Genomic DNA, 20,859 nt, shown 5'->3' with positions numbered 1-20,859 from the left:
AGCTTCTTATATGCGGAAACATAGGGAATGAATATACTAACACCACTGGCTGCAAAAATACATGCAAAACACGTCTTTCTGGATTGTTTGTGCCTCTAGTCTCTTCACCTCTGAGCTCAGGGTGCTTTCAGAAATAATGGAGATTTTCTCATGGAATGCTTCCAAGGTATCATGGGACATGTAAAATGACCTAGTTTCTTGTAAGACACAGTCAATTCGTGCTTCACTTCCCTGTTGCCCATTTCCTCAATTTTCATTAACAAGTTTAGAGAATCTGTAAATCTATTTCTGAGATCAACACTCAGTGACTAGTTGATGTCTCCTGTGTTGGTTTCCCTCACTAAAATAATGGGGTAGGAATCTAAAAGAGGTCAAATAAGGTGACTACTCAAAAAAAAAAAAAAAAAAAAAAAAGTCCACCATAGCGGTTGATGAAGGTCGTAGGGTGATGAACTTCATTGCAGTTCTATAGTAGTCCTGATTCTAGTTCACTCGGCAAAACGGACAGGAACTTCACTTTCATGGAATTTAAGGTTACAAAAACATGGCATCTTCTAGAAACAGCAGTATGTCTGTGGTCTGCAGGTTGTATGTGGCATCACAGATTTACTTATGAGCCGGGACACAAACCCAAAACTACTAGTGTGGCACTATTTCTGGAAGTATCAGCCATTTTTTTTTTTAACCCTACACAACTCTTTTAGGTTAGGTTCACACACATGGAGATCTGGGGAATGGGGGCTATAAGGTTCTTCAGCCCACTGGACACGATTATCCGTTCGGAGGAAACCAGACCTAGGCTGTTTGGCTCTTGGTAGACATTGAAAGTGGGGAGCATGACAGGATCTTGCCAAGCTTTGGAGTAGGGAAGGCCATGATCCAACAACCTTGTTCTGATCTTCTGGCCCAAACATTTGTTGGGGGCCCTGCTGTCAGACTCATAATTGTACTTACGTGTGGCTACACTTCTTGGCATTTGGGTGAAGGTGGTCATTTTCTTGGGTCTTAATAGAGATAAAATCCCCTAAAATAATGGGTTATGGGTCTAAATAGAGGTCACATAAGGTGACTAGTCACAGACATCCACCATAGTAGCTGAAGGTCGCAGGATAAATTTCATTGCAGTTCTTTATTAGTACTGATTTTAGACGGTCTAGACCACTTGGCAAATAATCCGGACAGAAATGTCACTTTCATGGAAATTCCAAAGTGACAGAAACATGGCATCTTCTAGAAACAGCAGCATGCCTGAGGTGTGCAGGTTGTGTGTGGAATTACAGATTTACTTACGAGCTTCGATATAAACCCAAAGTAGTACTAGTCTGGCACTATTTCTGGAAGAGAGTCATATTTTTCTAACCCTACACAACCATTTTAGGTTAGGTTCACGCACATAACAGCGCTCTCCGATGAGCTACACTGTTTCCATCAGAATCCCTGAAAAACGGGATTCTGACAGCTTCTCACTATTATGAGGCTGCTGGTATCACTGTGTACACTATCTGACCTCCCCTGTGACGGTATTCAGCATTTTCAGACATGTACAAAAACATGGTAGACAATGTTTTTGTGCATGTCTGAAAAAGACAAACCCTGCCTGGCTGGATGCCAATGTCCAAAGTGACTACTTTTGCCTCATAATAGTTAATGACTCGATCAGAATCCTGTTTTTTGGGAATTTTGATTGTGACCCCAACATAGTGCTCAGGGACAAAGAAATGTACGTGTGGCCCAAGCCTTAACTGCTAGTTGGCCACTGTGTTTTATTGTAGACAGGGTCCCACTCAATCAACCAAAGCCAATTGGCCCAGAAACAATGACCCTAGAGTGCCAGAACTCAGAGTGGGAACCCCACAGAATAGTGACAATTTGCTCTGACTTCATTTTCACACATTTAAAGGGGTATTCTCAAGTTTGGAAGTTAAATTGCTGGCGGCCTGACTGCTGGAACCCACATGATGCACTTCTGAGCCCTGTGTGAATGGTGCAGATAGGAGATAACTTCCAAACTTGAGAATACCCCTTTAAGCAGGCTTGTTTGTATTTACCTGGACCTTATGGTTAATCAAAATATAAAGAGTTTTTACAATTCTGCTACTCATCTGTTTATCACAAGGATCTTTTCCGCATTGTGTCCTTATGTAATGTTCCTCTTGGAGATCTGTGGAATGTGGGCTATCAGGTTCTTCAGCCCACTGGACAGGATTCAGAGGAAACCAGACCTAGGCTGTTTGGCTTTTGGTGTACACTGACAGTGGGGAGCATGACAGGGTCTCACTAAGCTTTGGAGAAGGAAGGCCATGGTTCAACGCCCTTGATGTGATCTTCTGGCCCTAACATTTGTTGGAGGCCCTTCTTTCAGACTGGGTTTGAGAGGCAATGCATAATTGTACTTCTATGTGGCTGCACTTTTTGGCATTTGGGTGAAGAAAGTAATTTTCTTGGCTCTTTTGAGCGATAAAACCCACTTTAATCCTCTTCAATTACAGCAAAAGTTTTCATTTTTTTCCTAAGTTTTTTTTCCTCTCCCTCTTCAAAGAGCCATATTTATTTTTCTGCCTATATGAATGTTTTTTTTTTTTGCAGGCTGAGCTGTAGTTTTGAATACCATGCGCGGTCCCCCCAAAAAAAAACCCTAGAAAAAATTCCAAGTAAATTGAGAAAAAAAAGAAAAAAAAAACAATTTTGCCCCATTTTTTTTTTTTATTATAGGCCAAGAGGACTAGCTCAGTACCATTATGCCGATACCAAAATTGTATAGTTTTCTTTAATATGTTAGTGGTAACTGAAAATTAAGAAATGTCACCAATTTTCAGAGACCCCAACAATTTTTCTGTTGATGGAGCCATATGAAAGCTTGTTTTTTGCATGGCGAGCTGATGTTTTTATTGATACCAATTTGTAGCATACTACATACAGTGTCTGGATTTTTTTTTTTAAAGGCAGGTATGGCAACTAAAACCCCAACACTTCAATTTATTTTCTTTTTACAATGTTTACTGCATGGATTAGTTTACAGACGCAGTGATACCAAATATTTTTCTTTTATTTATTTCCTTATTCTAGGTTAAGAGGGCGAATTTAATTTTTAGATTTTTTAATACATATATAATTTTTTAACGTGACAGTATCATTTAAATGCTGCTTTTATTGACAGCGACATTAAAACGGGTAAGCAGCAGTGATCGGAGCTGACTCGATACTGCTGTAACAGGGCGATGACAGCTGTGGAGCACAGCTGGAACCTGCTGAGTATGGTATGGTCCCAGCTTCTCAACCTGCTGCAAACATGGGGACCCAACACAGGACATAAATACATTTTTTTAAAATTCGTAATAGTAACGGCCAACTTTCATACTTTCACTGTTTGTTGTGTTCTCCATTGATAGAACCAGGATGTCAGTTGTAAGAAAAATAATTCCCCATCCTCTCCTTGGGGAATAATCAGCCATAAGTATTATCCTTTTATTAACAGTGTATTTCTTTAAGTGTTATTCACAAAAAAATAAATAAATCACACCCTGCAGTCCTGTTCTAAACAGAACAGAAATGCGCATGTGTTCCCTCCACTCCATTTATTGTCTACAGGAACCCCTTTCCGGCAGTGAATAGAGTGGAGGACACAAATGTGCATCTCTGCTTCATTCACAGAAGTAATTTTATATTTTCTGATTATGTAAGAGCAAAACAACCTTGGATTCCTGCACTATGCTCCAATTTGTAAGTTTGTGCTACTTTCTCCAATTTAAAGGGTTTGCCCCATATTGTACTACTTTTAAAACAGGTATTAACAAATCACTGATCATAAACCAAGAGCTGGTTTTTGGAATCTGCCTAAGCATAAAGATTTTGCATACACGCTATAGCCCAACTGTGTCATGAAGGGAGTGAACAATGATCTTTCTCTGCTTACTGAAGTGAAAGCTCCCACTCGCCCACAATTAGGAATTATTTCAACCACTCAAAGTAAAAAAAAAATAAATCCACTTCCCATTTCAAGATCCCTATATTTGTCCCCTTCCAGCTTCTTAACTGAACGGACTAGCTTTCTATTGAAGCGATGAGAGGCAGCGTAAGACCGCACTGTGGCTAGTAGATGGCTGCTGAATACATTCACCATTGTGCTAGCGATTGCACAGGAGGAGGAAACCAAGGTGATGGTGCAAGAAGTAACAGTAGCAAGGCAATGTTAGCACTGAAAGTTGCAATGTATGTATTCTTAATGTATTTCTTTGCACATTTCATACACGCACCAAGACCACAGAGTACAACACTAGCCCATACCTGTGACATCTGTGGCCGGACGTTGATTTCACTCAAGTTGATACTATGAGGCATCAGGTTGTTAAGCAGCTGGCAAAGAAGGACTCCGTCTCGTAGTGCTTGAGCGAGGTCACATACTTGGGCAGTGTCCAGAATTACTCGATGATTGGGAGGAAGCACACGGCAGTCAATAAGCCATCGAGCACAATGCCTCCACAGCTCCATCTCCACCCTGGTGCCAAACAGGTGGAATGGATCAATTAAGGATAAAAAAAAAACCCAGTGGATAGCGGAGCAGGTAGAATGACACCAGATTACTAAAAGGCAGCACAAACTTCAGCGTGGAGGAGACGCGAAAGCAGAGTCTTCAGGCACAAGCAGCCTCATATATGTCTGAGAGGACACTTCCGCCGTCTAATGAGGAAGAACTAGTTAACTTCCTCTTCTGTAGACGACACCGTAGCTATGTATGGTGTGTGCGGGCGTGACTAGACGTGGCCAGCTCATGTGTACCCCGGAGTAAACTATCAGTATATATATCTGCAGAAATAACTAGTCTGCCCAGTGTAACAGGAGCAGGGGAACAATGAAGGGCAGAGCATGAATCTGCAATGTAAAAGGAAAAGCAAATGGGAAATGATTTATTAGAATGTCTGTATAGAAAACAAAGCTGGGACAAATGACAAAGGCATGGGGGTTATGTTGTTACTGCAAGCAATTTTAATACAAAAGTGTTGTTGTTTAACAGTTCATTGGTACAGCATCAATATCTGTCGCAAAATAATTGAGAAAATCACACAGCAGCCTGGTTAGAACCGGATGTAATGACCGATGACAGGAGGGATCCATCCGAGCACTAACGCTTCCAACCTACAGGGTCGGTGTTGTCAGAGGAAGCCAGCGTACAAACGTGAGGAAGGAATTGTGCTGGTGAGTCCCAGTTATTGGACGCACAACTGTGAGTGCTTCTTACAAAAATGAACATGTCACACAAATTCTAAGTGGAATGACCATTAAATAATAAATAAGAAAAATCCTAAGCAGATAAATAAAACAAATGTAGTTTACAATTAGAAAATCAGCTGAATCCGGCATGAGTGCAAAATGGCTGTGGAGATACGCTAATCTATGTTGCACCGGGCTCTCGCGGTTGGTCACACGTGGTGCCGTTCAGCGGTGGCTGCTAAGAGACTTGATATCGTTATCATATGGTCAAAGCAGGATGTGCAAGTGCGGTCAGATTCAGAAAGACTAAATCTTATTAAAATCTCATGTCAGTCTTTGATCCCTCTGTAATTTAATAAAGAATAGTTTACAAAACAGAGGAGTCCCATATTAAAGTTTAGTAGTGTTGCCTCAGGATATTAACCCTAACAAAAAGGGTCTCATACCACACAAAATCCGATCAATAGCCGCCTACTCTCCGGTTTTACACTCTTCGTTCTGCTAGAGTCCCTGAATCTTAGCAGGAATTCACACAAGGCTTTGTATCTACAGAAATATTCACATGGAAGTAGTAACATACAAAAAGAAAAGAAACAGATAAGGCAGTTATAAACATTATTCTCGTATACATGTATAGACGATAGAAATTCCTCTGCAGAGAATCGGCGTACATCCAGATGTACAGCACATGGTAGAAAATGTCTCGGTCTGTCCCATTTACAGGCTACTTTACTCTTGTGCCAGAGATTTGCTTCAGTGAGGACTATCTTTTGGTTCCTGAAGATTTCGGAGTGCTGGCAGGTTTCTTGGACATGGTGGGGATTTTAGAAGGTTTAGACAGTCCTCTGCGGGATATCCCCCCAGCAGCACTACTCTCTGAGGTGTCTGAACAAGCGGACTGTGTCTCTAGAAGGTCGAAGTCGGAGGCATCACTTCCCCTACGGCTGCTGGCACGGCTTCCTGCGCGGCTCCCGGCACGGCTACCACTTTTCTTAGGATCTACAAAAAAAAAAAGTAAGACCGTTACATGGAGAACTCCATGACATCAGATTTATTCCTGGTCTTTTAATTAGGACATTTACTAATGAATGATGAAAGCTCCCTTACCTATAGAATACATATAATATATACTGTACCTCTTAATAAGGCACCATTGAGTGGAACAATGGGCTAATTATTTCAAATGCGAGTACAGTGGTTTTTAGCCCTTTTCACCATTACATCTGTGTGACATGTTTAGTATGTGCCGTGGGAAAGCCCTGCTATGCATGCTATATGTACATCAAAGGGTAAAGCATGCTATATGTACATCCAAGGGTTATACCTGCTCAATGAGGGCCAAAGAGTGACCTTGTGGTCACTGGCTGGCCACTAAAAACCCACGTAACTTAATCATATACTTTTCTTTTATGTCGAATACCTTTGATAAAAATGTAGACGTTAGGAAGCTGCAGTCAGGTCCATGTCCATACATGCTAGCTAAAGGAATCTCCATAGTGTCCGGCTACCGCCTGTCCCTGGTGCCAAGAGATCTCTACATCTGTTCTCTAACACTTCTCCAAGAGGCAACAAAGGCAAGAGAAAAGCCACCAAGGAGGGCACCATGTGTACACAGAGCCTGGCAGACATTTCTGCATTTGAACACATGAAAGAAGCTTTTCCGGCTCTCGGAGGACAACGCACATCACTGTGAATGAGACCATTCTTTTTACACTGCTTTAGGGGGAGATGTGTGAGGACATCTGCATGTGGGGTAGCCCAGCAATGACGTTCTCATGGGGACCCCTATATAGTCCAGAATCACTGCCGACACTTTGAATCTGGGATCACTGTTGTCAGTGTCAAGAGCAGGGGCTGCACATGGTCAACATACACCACTGTATGCCTATATAGTGGGATACCTTGTAGCCTTGCATTGGAGATTTACATAGGGAGTACTTCCATTGTATACCTCCGATGTAAGCTAAAAAATGTGATGTGACCACTACCTTTCATTGCAGTTATACAGCTCCCAGTATTGTGTGTCAGTGCATCTCTGGAGAAAACGTGCTGTCACTTGGTTTAATACAGGATTGGGGACAAGTGTACTTTTTGTACTTTTTACGCAACTCAGGTTTATACATGGTCTACAACCAAGGATGCTGGGCCTCACAGCAATGTCCTAATTCAGCCCTCCATTCAGTATAATGATCTCTCACGTCGCTCCACACAGTATGATAAACCCCACACTGTATAATAGCCCCGGAAATAGCATAACAGTCCCCACATAGCCCTAGAAACGGTATAAAAGCCTCCTGACATAACCCTTGAAACACTAATGGCCCCTCACATAGCCCTCGAAATAGTATAATTGGCCCCCACATAGCCCTCAAAGCGCTATAATTGCCTATTACATAGCCCTCAAAATAGTATAATTCCCACCACATAACCTTTGAAATAGTATAATGGCCCCCACATAGCCTTCCGAACAGTATGAAGAGCTATGCAGGGGCCATTAAAGAGTATAACGGCTCCCCTATAATGCACTCCAAACGGTATAATGGCCCCCACAGTTTTATGGCCAAAACATTACCCTCCAAACAGTATAATGGCCCCCCACAATGCCCTCCAAACAGGATAATGCCCCCTCACATAGTGCTCGAAATAGTGTAATCCAGAATGCAGATACAGATGAAAATGTTACGCCGGGAGGAGACTGGCACTGACAAGGCCTCCCGAGTCACGTGACCCATAGCAGCCGCATGGGGTCTGCCAATGTCTACGATCACAGAGCCCATAAAAGAATTGAATTGATGAGAATCTGTATATACAAAGAAAACACGTCTTCTTCGCAGCTCCCTTTCACACAGGATGTGTATTACAAAGCGTATTGGCTTTTACCTTCCAAGATAACACTATTTTACCATTTATCGTATACTATTTGTTTTAAAAGTGTGTTGTTGCTGTGTTAAGATAGTCATCCTTAATACATTCTACTCCAAACCAAGTTACAATATTTCTCCTAGAAGGACAGAAGTGTGGATAATGTGTGGTTCCCTCTGCACTGCTGAAGAATATCCAAGGGAATAGCCAGGAGACACAATAAAACTTGCTGCGGTTTTATTATCAACGTGTTTCAAAGTCACCCGACTTCTTCATAAGGAAATAACCACAATCAGCCGATTTTTCCTTTGGCTCTTCTTCAGCAGTGCAGTGGAACCACATATCCACTCTTCTGTCCTTCTATGGCTTTGTTAACCCGTGGACCTGCAGCAATTTTTGTTGTGTATAACACAACTATACCAGATAAGCAATTTTCCTGCTATTACTTGCCCTCTCTCATTGTATTTTCTGTCCCGTTTTTTCCTGCATTCACTATTTCTCTTGTGATACACTGGGAAATACTTTATAGACCTGTGGGTCATACACCTTTTAGACATGTCTTATTTTTCAACTTAACATTTAATTTTCCAATACACAGGAAAACTGCAAAAAATACATAATTATGCTTCAGGAGACCTTTACTGCAAGTACCCCAGAAGGACATATCAGACAAGGTAACAGAGCCTTAGCTTGTCCACACAAGCTTAAGATTTCAGGAGCAAAAATACAACAATTAAAACACAATTGTCAGGAACAATAACCTTTTCCATTGTACAATCATCATTAGATTTATGGCACTCTGCTGTAAATGAACGGCGCCAATAAGGGTTCTAAATCACCCGCAATGGTATATAGGATATTACGTACCAGGGCGACTTGATTTGGCACCAGATGGGGTGGTTCCAGACAGGTCTCCTGTTAGGGAAGAGCGACTTGTATGGATAGCAGCTTTCTTCATTTTGCTGCTTTGAGCTGGCGTTACCTTAAAATGCCCATAAAACAATAAATTACAAAAGACTCAATGCAATAGACAAGCCAATATTTATACTCTTATGGTTTTCTTGAAAAGAAAAAAATGTTTTACTACTATACATGGCAAAAAAACAACACAATCTAAGTCACTTTCTATTCACTGTCACACTACAATGGTGTGTTACTGCATCATCGCTTCAACAAGACTGATACCAGCAGCACTAAGAACTCAGAAATCTTGGCCGGCCCTAAATATGCGTATTCAGATTTTATACAACCGTGCCCCACCCGGATTAAATACTGCCAAGTAAAGCTTCTTCACCTATCACAAAGTCCTTCCTTTTTGAACATGGGGTATGACCTGCAGGCTAAGAAGGTAACAAATTCAACGTAACTGTATATTAATGTTAAAATCCCCGCTTTTTGAATAACGGAGTGCCCACTGCACTCCGTTATTGGTGGTCCTACTGAGTGACTGACAACTTTCTCTGTATGCAGTCATGCAGGGAAGACGGACAGTCACTGATAAGACCGCCCACTGGACTCCTAAACCTAGAAAAGTCAAGAGATTTAAATGATGATACAAGTAATTTTGGATCTTTACCCATAAATCTATATGTCAATTCTGATCTAGAACACACAAATAAGACACAGCGTTTAACAAAACAGGTTCCCAGTATTGACAGTAGGTCTGTCAATGGCCAGCTAACAGATGTGAGCTGTCGAGAGGTAAGCCACTGCACATGCCAGTCAACAGCATTGTCTTCAGGCTGGTATAGATCCAGTCTCTGCTCAGGCCAAACCAAATGTTATCAGACTGCACACCGGTAGGGGTATTACTAACATTAATATTTCTCTAATCTATGTCAAGAAAGGCATTTCTAGCATGTTGTGATGGAAACAAGGTAGAAATACCCCAAAGCAAAGCATTTATCCTAAGGAAGTACAATAAATCTTAATTCTGCAGTGGTGTTAATAAGTAGAAATTCCAGAATATCAACAGAAGAAAAAAAAACATTCTTAAAGTGAATAGAAATGATTGACCATGCTTAACGTTCATCATGATACTGTGCTGTTAAGTGAAGGCAGTGCATACAAGTGACGGTCTATTGACTGAAGGAGCGGGCATGCAATCTTATCTATTTATTGCATTTTGAGTGAACACCAATCGGAAAGAATTAAGATTTAAGAATTTGGAGAAATCTTAGTGAATTACAATGCCATGCATTAATATCGGAGGGAAAAAAAATCCATGGTAATTTTAGTATAGAGAGAACATTCTTTAGTTTTTCAACCAGTGTCCATGTCAACATGCCTTAACCCTCACATATTAGAAGGAAACTGATCAAAAATGGGAAAGTTGATTTGTTTGGATAATGATAAGAATTTCTCATCCACTCCAAAGACAATTGTTAGTTAATTCTAGAAGACATGACGAGGCAGAGTGTTAGCAGGAAGATGGCTCTTGGAAAGGGTGGAGGCTCTATTGTTGGAGGACCATACTGTACCTCACATGATGGAATCTGGTAGTCTGAGTATTCGGAGCCCCTAGAGGGCGTGCCAGCCTTGCTGTTTACAAGCCAGGGCTTCTCGTAACAGCGAGATGGCTGCTGTGGGGTCTGCGGGAGGGGCAATGACACACAGGACGGATGAGGGAAGTGAGCGGAGATGAAGAAGGGTGATGAGTTGTCACAAAAATGCAAACAAAAAATACATCTAAACAAACAAAAATTTCAACAAAATACTAAAGCAGATCACGTAGACAAGATAACATGTCTAAATCAAAGAACCTGGAGAAACTCAACCTAATGCATCGGTTTCCCACGTCATACAGTGATGGCATATTGCTACGATATACTGTTGCTTTATAATAAGTGGGTGACCGAAATCTAAGACCACCACCAATCCTGAGAATGAGGGGAACAGAGTGTTGGCGAAGCAGAGATACATTTCTGCCTTTCAATCCCCAAATGTTCTGTTATATAAAGAACCTGTCTTTCTCCGTACATTTGCCTTTTAAATGAATATATATGTATGTAAAATGGTAAGATAAAGAGCAGATGGACTGGCATCACAACTCTAGGGTCAGACTACATACAGGGTTTATTTGAAGTCTGTAACCATGGAGGGGACTGAAAAGGGTAGTTGTAGTAATAATCAACATTTTATTCATTTTAATATTTCTTTTTATTATAGAAAGGAAACAATGATGGCTTTTAAAGTGTATGCAACATTAAGTGATGTAGTCCACCTTGGTTTCTAGCATAAAACATACTAAAGGATAACTTTGCTATGAAGATGTACTTTATGCATTCATCCCCTCCATCTCATAGCAGACATCACTTCACATAAGTACTACAAGTACTCAGAGAGGTGCAACTGTTCATAAATGAAAGATCCCACTATTAAACCCAAATAGCCTACTTTTGTCAATATATTTAAACCTCAAAAATATCAAGACAGGCATGGCATTAAGAATCTGTAAAGCCAGAGGTACTGCTCGTCATACCTCTGGTGACATCCCACGATACTCATGTTAATGTCATGCGCAAAACTTACCTTTGAACCACTTGCAGGGGTAGCGGGTGAGGATGGGACAGATGTACAGCTATGGTTACTCTGGCTGGCACTAGAGCTGGACCTAGTAGGAGAGGCAGTCCTGGAAGACGGTTTTGACCTTCGCCCTCGTGACCTGAAGGGAGTCATTCCCTGGGAAACTCCTTCGGGTAGTATAAACTTCTCTCGCAGCTCGAGATTAGTCCTTCCCCTTGCTAAATAAGAGAAATACGCAGAGGTGAGGTTTCATCTCCCGTGGCTGCACTTGCAAGATGAGCAAAAGTTATAGCAAGCAAGACACATTTAGTTCAGCAAAATACGTTAACATATAGCAGGCAAACATGGGTTAGGTCGAGTTGTTACGAGTTAAACATTTCATAAGCCACACACGTTATGTAATACCTGCAAATGACATGTAATCTCTACTTAAATCACATTACTGGAGAAGCCTATAGAATCTATACATCCCCTGTGTATGTCACACAAGGCAGAAGGATCACTGTGCTGAGAGGAGCAAGAGAAAATGTCAGCGGTAAAAGGCTGCAGTAATTATGGAGCGTGTACCTTCACTGAGTCAAGTGAATCTTCAATAATAGAAAAAAAAAAAATTAACTAGAGGAAATTCAAAGGGAATCTGATCCCCTGGGATGCTTTTAAACTATTACCATGGGCATACAGGTAATAGAATGGTTAAAATAGCTGTGGTCTCATTGCCAGAAAAAGCCATGTGAAGTGGACATTCCTACTTATCCATAAGAGGTAAATACAATATATAGTTCTTTTTGCGTGTACGATAAAACACAAAGCTTGGAATACCAAAAAGCACATCTACAAAGCAAGAGCAGTTACCCAAACCTATGGATGAGACGGAATCAGTTCTCTTTAATTTAATCCCTGGATGGTGAACTAAGAAGGATAAAGAGGTGCAAAGGGGAGAAATGGATATGATGTAAGGCATGCAATATGTACAGCCAAAGACAAATCTTAGGACGATAAATGAGGCTCATTATGTAACCACAGCCCCACACGAATCCTTAAAGGGAATCTGTCTCCAGGTTTTTGCTACATCTTCTGACAGCAGCATAATGTAGGGAAAGAGACCCCGATTCTAATGCTGCATCACAACTGCTGCACCCAGTTAACTATCCACGTTTTAGATGTAGCAGAACTCAAGAAAGCTAAACCAGCCCACACAACAGCTTTCTGCATACAAGGTCTAATGACAGTAAGCTGCTAATCAGAGGAGGGGGCATGGTCAGACCAGGGCTCATGTGAGCTTTAGTCCAGGCAGTGATAATCTCCTGGTGACAAAACATTCTTTGTATTAAGACAGCGGCACACAGCCTAATAAGCGACACATTCCTGAAATCTGTTTCAACCCTTAACCTCATGCTGTCTTCAGATTACATAGCAAAAAACTGCTGACAGATTCCCTTTAAAAGGAACAGAAACATGTTATGAAGGAAAGAAGACGACGTACATATCAGGTCCTAGATCAGTGACTACATGCACTACCACAGACACAAAGCACAGAACAAAGGTAATTTTCTTCAGATATGCTCCAAGCAGCAGGCAAATCAGCAAAGAAGGTATAAACCACAACCACTCCTGCTTTGTCCAAATGCAGTCACACTGCCCTCTGGTGGCCAGATTTAAATATTAGACCTTATTGCACCATCAGAGCTGGAAACAAGGGTGTCTATAGGTGCAATTTTAGTTAGGGCTAGGGAACATTGAAAATCGCCTTGCTCCTCCAGAGGAGTGCTGATCAGTAAAGCTCATCTAATGGCAAAGTGCTTGAAGGTGACAGAAGTGGTCTCCAGTTATATTTATTTTGCGGCACCAATAATGGACCATACAATGTATTGAAAAACGTTTACACATCTTTTTGTACGGTGCAAGAGAAAAAAATACAATTGCTTTAATGCAGTAAAAGTGACATGAAAAGCTATAGTGTAGTCATGCCAATTATTAGAACCATTATCAATTGTAACGCATGTCACATGTAAAGCGCCATGGAATAAATGGTGCTATAATAAAAATAGTAAGAATTTTTGTTTATATAGCACCAACAGGCCCTGCAGCACTTCACAATTCTTTTTAAATCTTAAGTTAAAACTCTGAAAGTGGAAAAATACATTTTTACTAAATCCAAGGAAAAAAAACACAAGAGCATAACATGTACGAACAGTGTTCTACTTAGAGCAGCAAAAATTCTTACCTCGGCAAGGATCGTTTTTCACCAAAAATTCATCTAGCGCCATCCAGCCTCCTCCAACCCGGACCATCACAGTGCTGCGCAGTATACGTACCAAGCGCAACTGCTGAGAGTCTCCAAACTGTGAAAACCATAGAACTGGTTACTTACAGCAAGAATCGGGCACGAAAACGCCCACATACCAACAAAGACATATATAGGTAAATATATACGGAAATGTGTGTATGGTCATAGACTCATTGCACAAAATGAATCTATGTGAGTACACATATTAACGGAGAATGAATCTTGCTGTAGATCTGGAGAACATGCCTCAGTCATTGCACATTCAGCAATTTGGGATTTTAGCCACCAATTATACCCAGAAAAATCTGGCTATTGATTGTCATCTTCCCCGAGATCTACTAGGGTGTGAATCCAAGGCATCCACAGCCCCCTACCATTGATTTGTTGGATTAGTTATGGAAATGGAGTTAGTTGTCCCAACCTGACATCGTCCTATTCACATGACTAAATTATGAGAGATCGGATTGCATGCTTTGGCAGCCGTCCGGATAATGGGCTCCTGTAAGAGCTACGTCTCAGTAATTCGGGGGGAACTTTTATTACAATCCTAGCAGCAGATTGCAGGTAAAAGTTCCCATATTGAGCTCTTCACCGTGCATCTCACATGAAGGTCCCAGTCACCTTTAGCTGCAATGGAGATCAAGATGCCATGGAGCTATGCAAACACCCCTAGAATTAATACAGCTGTTCAGGGGGACATGCAGACTCCTCCACACAACTAGGAGCGTCCACATTAAAGCACTGTGGGTTTATTTGTGTGAGAGGCAGGTCTGAATACCCTTTTCTAAACAGCTCAGAAAACATTATGGTGATTGTCAGAATTTTAAAGCTATCACGACAACAGGAAAAAAATCAATTTAGTAAGTAAGCACGTGATTATTTGGGCAGAAAAGAGGCAGCGTCAGAATGCACTGTACCTGGTTCCCTAGGAAGAACTACATGAAAAAGCACAAAGAAAGAGAGAAAATTCTTTAGTTACATATAAACAGCAAAAACACAGAGCTGTCTATTAATGACAAGTATTGCACTTCACTATAGAAAGCGCACACATAACCATTTATTTACACTATACCTTAAAGGGGTTGGTCCACAAGAAATGTTACAATACATATTCTTAATCGGAAGCAATAAGAAAAATGCTAATGTGCCTAGATTTTGCACATACTTGTTGTGGCGCCCCCTGTTGCTGCCTTAAATCACACACAGATTATCCAGCTAATATGTCCACTGCTCAGTAGTGCAGTCCTACCGGCAACGATGAGTTTCACAATATCTATTACTGTGTTAAAAACCAATGAGTCTCAGAAGTGGCATCTTGTTGCCAAAACTGAACACAATATTTGGATGCACTAGGAAGAAAATATGAAAAAAACAAAAACCAGGGGGCGCTGTAACAGGTACATAATGGCAATATACAGACACAGTATTAAAATGATATCAACAGGAAAAAACATTTTTGTCTGATGTAACAGAGAAATGGAATTTTCAATCATAGGACAAGCCCTTTAAATTTGTAGGTCACATTAATAATAATAATAATAATCTTTATTTATATAGCGCCAACATATTCCGCAGCGCTTTACAGTTTAACAGTTTCAAAACACAAGTCATAAGTAACAACGCTAACAATAATTAAAGCAAAATAAGACGAAATAAGACGACCCTGCTCGTGAGAGCGTACAATCTACAATGAGGTGAGGGAGATACAGAGTACAGGTGTGTATTTACAATGGTGTATTTACAATGAAGGTCCAGCCATCTTGAGGGAGTGAAGGATGGATGGAGATAGTGAATGGGCTACGCACACACACTTACACAGAGAATGACTTTGATTAGTGAATGTGATAGGCCGCTCGGAACAGGTGTGTTTTGAGGGAGCGCCTAAAACTATGCAAATTGTGGATAGTCCTGATTTCTTGGGGTAGAGCATTCCAGAGGATAGGAGCAGCACGGGAGAAGTCTTGGAGTCGGGAGTGGGAGGTACGGATTAGTGCAGAGGTTAGTCGAAAGTCGTTTGCAGAGCGCAGCGATCGGCTAGGCCGATAGACAGAAATGAGAGAAGAGATGTAAGGGGGTGCCGCACTGTGGAGAGCTTTGTGGGTGAGAACAAGTACTTTGAATTGGATCCTATAATGAATGGGCAGCCAATGTAAGGACTGGCGAAGAGTGGACGCGTCCGAGTACCGATTACCCAGATGGACGATCCTGGCTGCTGCATTGAGTATGGACTGGAGAGGGGATAGTCGAGTGACGGGGAGGCCAATTAATAGAGCGTTGCAGTAATCCAGGCGAGAGTGGATCAATGCAACAGTGAGGGTTTTTGTTGTTTCCATAGTGAGAAAAGGGCGGATTCTAGAGATGTTCTTTAGGTGTAAGCGGCAAGAGCGGGCAAGGGATTGAATATGGGATGTAAAGGAGAGATTGGTGTCAAACATAACACCCAGACAGCGCACCTGCTGCCGGGGTGTTATTGTGGTGCCACCCACGGAGAAGGAAATGTCAGATTTAGGGAGGTTAGTAGACGGCGGGAGCAGAAGTAGTTCAGTTTTGGAGAGGTTGAGTTTCAGATAGAGAGCGGACATGATATTGGAGACTGCGGACAGACAGTCACTGGCGTTCTGTAGTACAGCGGGGGTAAGGTCGGGGGAAGACGTGTATAGTTGTGTGTCATCAGCATAAAGATGGTACTGAAAGCCAAATCTGCTGATGGTCTGTCCAATTGGGGCCGTGTAGAGAGAGAAAAGAAGGGGGCCAAGGACTGAGCCCTGAGGTACCCCGACAGCAAGAGGAAGAGGAGATGACGTGGAGCCAGAGAACAAAACACTGAAGGAGCGGTCAGAGAGATAGGAAGAGAACCAGGAGAGTGCAGTGTCCTTAATGCCTAGTGACTGGAGCCTAGAGAGTAGGAGATGGTGGTCAACAGTATCGAAAGCTGCAGATAGGTCAAGAAGAATGAGCAGAGAGTGGTCACCGTTACGTTTTGCTGTCAGAAGGTCATTGGTCACTTTGATGAGTGCAGTTTCAGTCGAATGTAGGGGGCAGAAGCCGGATTGTGAAGGGTCTAGAAGGGAGTGAATGGAGAGGTAACGGGTAAGGCGGAAGTAAACTAGGCGTTCCAAAAGTTTAGAGATGAAGGGGAATGATTGGAGACTGGTCTGTAGTTGTTTGTGCAGGATGGGTCGAGAGCAGGTTTCTTTAGTAGTGGAGTAACGATGGCGTGTTTGAAGGAGGATGGGAAAATGCCCGAGGAGAGGGAGAGATTAAAGATTGTAGTTAGGTGGGTTGTGATGACTGGAGAGAGAGACTGAAGGAGATGTGAGGGAATGGGGTCGGTAGTGCATGTAGTCGGACGAGAAGAAGAGAGGAGTCTGGAGACTTCTTCTTCTGTTATGGGATCAAATGTGGAGAGTGAGCCAGGGGAGATGTAGGAAGGGATGGGAGTCACAGCACTTGGTGGTTGGGAGCAGATTTCTTGACGGATATTATCTATTTTTTCTGTAAAGTGGGAGGCCAGGTCATCAGCACAAATGTCTGTGATAGGGGCTTGTGCTTTTGGCCTGAGGAGGGAGTGAAAAGTGTCAAAAAGTTTCTTGGGGTTGTTGGCTAGTGAGGAGATCAGGGTGGTGAAGTAGGTCTGTTTGGCAAGGTGAAGGGAAGCGTTATAGGTTCTTAACATAAATTTGAAGTGGATGAAGTCTTCTGGTGTGCGGGTTTTTCTCCATAGGCGTTCAGATTACCAAATAGCGATGAGCTCATACATTTTAATTACTTACACCTACCCTGCGAGGCATAGGATAATGACATATTCAGTGTGCATAAGATTGATCCTCACCTTAGCCTCTCTCATACGTACTAAATCTACCAAAACCTCATTGCTGTGACAAAGAAACAAACACTGCTCACCCGGTATTTATTCTCCCCAATCTGTTCCACTTGGAATCTCTTGGCACATTTGCACTGTGCCACCTGCCTGGTGACCTTTAAGGGAATAAGTCAGACATGAGGCCTGGCATGTAAAAGCTGCTAGAAAAAGACAATATCCTAGTTAATATAGGATAATCACATACTTCATCCTCAATTTTATCTGCATCGGTAGTTGGCCGGTAAGCATCTTTATTGGGATGAAGGGCGGCTACGAACTCGTAATAATCGATGTATCCATCGCCATCCCGGTCAAAGATATCTGCTACAGCTGTCATTTCAAGCTTTGTGGTTGGAAATTCTGCAGAAGACATTAATTGTTGGTCAGTGAATAAAGGGGATGAACCCTAAAGATTCCCGCACCATCATGTGGACATCTCCGAACCAGTTTACTTACTGGATGCCAATATTCCATCAATAAATTCTTGTCTGGTTATTTTGCCATCCTGGTCTTTGTCTATCCTACGGAAGAAATCCATCACCCGAGATTTCTTGTGATTCATCCACCGCATGTATTTCTTCCTCCAGATGTCAAAGTCAAAATTGGCAAATTCTTTTAGCTAAAAACAAAGAAAAAGGAAGTTTAATAACCGAAATCCTTCAAGAACCGGTGACATCCGTGCAGGGAAATACACTGCTCACTAGAACATATGCCACCCTACCTCTTCCAACCTGTCTAGGGCGTCATTAAGCTTCCGCTGTCTCTCCAAAGCCAACAGCCACACCTGCTGCCAACGGGCAGAGAGCTGGTTGATCCTTGGATTTTTGGTCTCTGACTGGGAGGGCACCTGAAAAATAGGTGGGGTGGACTGCACTGCAGGCTTCCCTAAAAAGAAAATAGAGTAATTGTACAAATATGGATTATAACCTTTTCTCATAGGCATTTAATGTTCAACCCTAGAAGTGCTAAATAATAATAATCAGCTGTATTAGGCTAAGTGCCCATGTTGCAGAAATGCTGCGGAAATGTCCACAGCATTTCCGCAACTCCCCGCCGCGGATAAAACGCATGTGGAATTTGCATGCATTTTCCCGCAAAACACAAGCGTTTTTAGCTTGCAGAATGCTTGCACTTTTCCAAGCGATTTGAGCATCGCTTGGAAAAGTGATTGACAGGTTGGTCACACTTGTCAAGCATAGTGCTTGACAAGTGTGACCAACTTCTATTGATGCTGCCTATGCAGCATCAATAGAATGTTAAAAATAATTTTAAAAAATAGGGATTTTTGTGTGTACTCACCGTAAAATCCTTTTCTCGGAGCCAATCATTGGGGGACACAGGACCATGGGTGTTATGCTGCTTGCCACGAGGACACTAAGTGAACAAGTTAACTCCTCCTCTGCAGTATACACCCTCTCGCTGGCTGAGATTTCCCCAGTTCGGTGAAAAAGCAGGAGCATTAAACAAAGAACAATAACTATGTCAAAACCTAAGAACGAGACAACAAGCCAATAGGCTAACAGGGTGGGTGCTGTGTCCCCCAATGATTGGCTCTGAGAAAAGGATTTTACGGTGAGTACACACAAAAATCCCTATTTCTCCTACACCTCATTGGGGGACACAGAACCATGGGATGTCGTAAAGCAGTCCCTGGGTGGGGAGCATACAACTGCTAATACCCCATATGTACCACTGCTTTACCGCTGTGGTACTGACAATTGCAGGATGCGTCTGCCAAGAGCTACATCCGCAGAGGCTTGAGAGTGAATTTGGTAATGTTTTGTAAAAGTATGCAAGCTAGACCAAGTCGCAGCCTTGCAGACCTGTTCTGCCGACGCCTGATGCCGAATGGCCCAAGAGGCACCCACTGATCAGGCAGAATGCGCCTTAATCCCCGCTGGGATAGGTGTGCCCCTGACACGGTAGGATTCCTGAATAGCCAAGCGAATCCACTTGGCTAGTGTGGCTTTTGCGGCGGCTAGACTTTTCCTATGCTCTTCTGGAAGCACGAACAGGGCATCTGACCTGCGGAAGGGAGCCGTCCGTGAGATGTTCCATCTAAGAGCCCTAACCACATCCAGGGTGTGAAGGGCCTTCTCAATACGATGGACTGGTGCTGGACAGAATGAATGCAAAACAATATCCTCGTTGAGATGAAAAGAAGACATGACTTTGCGCAGAAAAGACGGGGACGTCCTCAAAACTGCCTTGTCCTGATGAAAATTCAGAAACGGAGGACGACAGGACAGGGTCGCCAATTCTGTAACTAGTCTGATTGATGTAACTGCCACTAGGAAGACCACCTTCCAAGAGAGAAAGGTTAGTGGTACGTCCTGCAGAGGTTCGAAAGGGGCTTCCTGTAAGGCTCCGAGGACCAAGTTAAGGTCCCATGATTCCAATGGCCTTTTATAGGGAGGCGCCACGTGGGAAACGCCCTGAATGAACGTCTTCACCTGCAATTTGGTGGCAATTTTGCGTTGGAATAGAACCGACAAAGCTGAAATTTGACCCTTGAGCGAACTAAGCGCGAGACCTGACTCTAATCTGGATTGTAGGAATTCAAATATGGAAGGGATGGAGAACACCAGAGGGGAACGACCATGGTCCTTGCAGCACGAGAAAAAGATCTTCCAGGTGCGGTGATAAATGCGCATGGACACAGGCTTTCTAGAACTAATCATGGTGGAGATCACTTCGTGAGAAAAACCAGCCTGTGCTAAAATCCAGGATTCAACGGCCACGCCGTCAAAGTCAGGGCCCCGGAGTGCTGGTGGTAATTCAGGACCTGTGAGAGTAGATCTATGTGATCTGGAAGTCACCAGGGAACGTCGGCGATAAGTTGAACTAGTTCTGCGTACCATGCCCGACACGGCCAACCCGGTGCGACTAGGATCACTGGGTACCCCCTCTGATCTGATCTTCTTGATAGCCCTTGGAAGCAAGGGAAGAGGGGGATAAAATGTACGGGAGTTGAAACTGGTGCCATGGCAGAACTAGGACATCTGCTCCGATGTCGCATAGATCGCGCGATCGGGCAATGAACTGGGGAACCTTGTTTAATCTTGAGGCCATGAGATCCACATTCGGAGTCCCCCAGCGATGGCAAATCTGTTAA

General features: G+C 42.6%; 2 protein-coding genes across 12 annotated transcripts in view; both read right to left on the bottom strand.

Moving 5' to 3' along the window:
- Positions 1–4,830, bottom strand: part of VAV1 (vav guanine nucleotide exchange factor 1) — a 171,443-nt gene extending 166,613 nt beyond the window's left edge. For all 3 annotated transcript variants that reach the window (XM_073552033.1, XM_073552034.1, XM_073552035.1), the window contains exon 1: positions 4,285–4,830. In XM_073552033.1, the coding sequence (XP_073408134.1) occupies positions 4,285–4,488 (204 nt within the window). In that variant the 5' untranslated portion in view covers positions 4,489–4,830. The remainder of the gene's footprint in view (positions 1–4,284) is intronic.
- Positions 4,831–4,960: 130 nt separating this feature from the next.
- Positions 4,961–20,859, bottom strand: part of MACF1 (microtubule actin crosslinking factor 1) — a 292,674-nt gene continuing 276,775 nt past the window's right edge. For 5 of the 9 annotated variants that reach the window (XM_073552024.1, XM_073552025.1, XM_073552027.1 and 2 more), the window contains 11 exons: positions 18,466–18,629; positions 18,201–18,363; positions 17,950–18,104; positions 17,786–17,860; positions 14,800–14,817; positions 13,820–13,937; positions 12,448–12,504; positions 11,602–11,813; positions 10,551–10,661; positions 8,938–9,052; positions 4,961–6,207 (listed from right to left, as the gene is read on the bottom strand). In XM_073552024.1, coding sequence (XP_073408125.1) covers positions 5,972–6,207; positions 8,938–9,052; positions 10,551–10,661; positions 11,602–11,813; positions 12,448–12,504; positions 13,820–13,937; positions 14,800–14,817; positions 17,786–17,860; positions 17,950–18,104; positions 18,201–18,363; positions 18,466–18,629 — 1,424 coding nt within the window. In that variant the 3' untranslated portion in view covers positions 4,961–5,971. The remainder of the gene's footprint in view (positions 6,208–8,937; positions 9,053–10,550; positions 10,662–11,601; positions 11,814–12,447; positions 12,505–13,819; positions 13,938–14,799; positions 14,818–17,785; positions 17,861–17,949; positions 18,105–18,200; positions 18,364–18,465; positions 18,630–20,859) is intronic. The other 4 variants (XM_073552030.1, XM_073552031.1, XM_073552029.1 and 1 more) reach the window with 3 other exon arrangements.

Source organism: Dendrobates tinctorius, unplaced genomic scaffold (assembly GCF_039654945.1).
Source record: "Dendrobates tinctorius isolate UK_male_01 unplaced genomic scaffold, ASM3965494v1 ptg000183l, whole genome shotgun sequence".
Lineage (NCBI taxonomy): Eukaryota > Metazoa > Chordata > Amphibia > Anura > Dendrobatidae > Dendrobates > Dendrobates tinctorius.
Note: the sequence above shows the minus strand (reverse complement) of the source record. Positions and strands in the feature narration are given on the sequence as shown.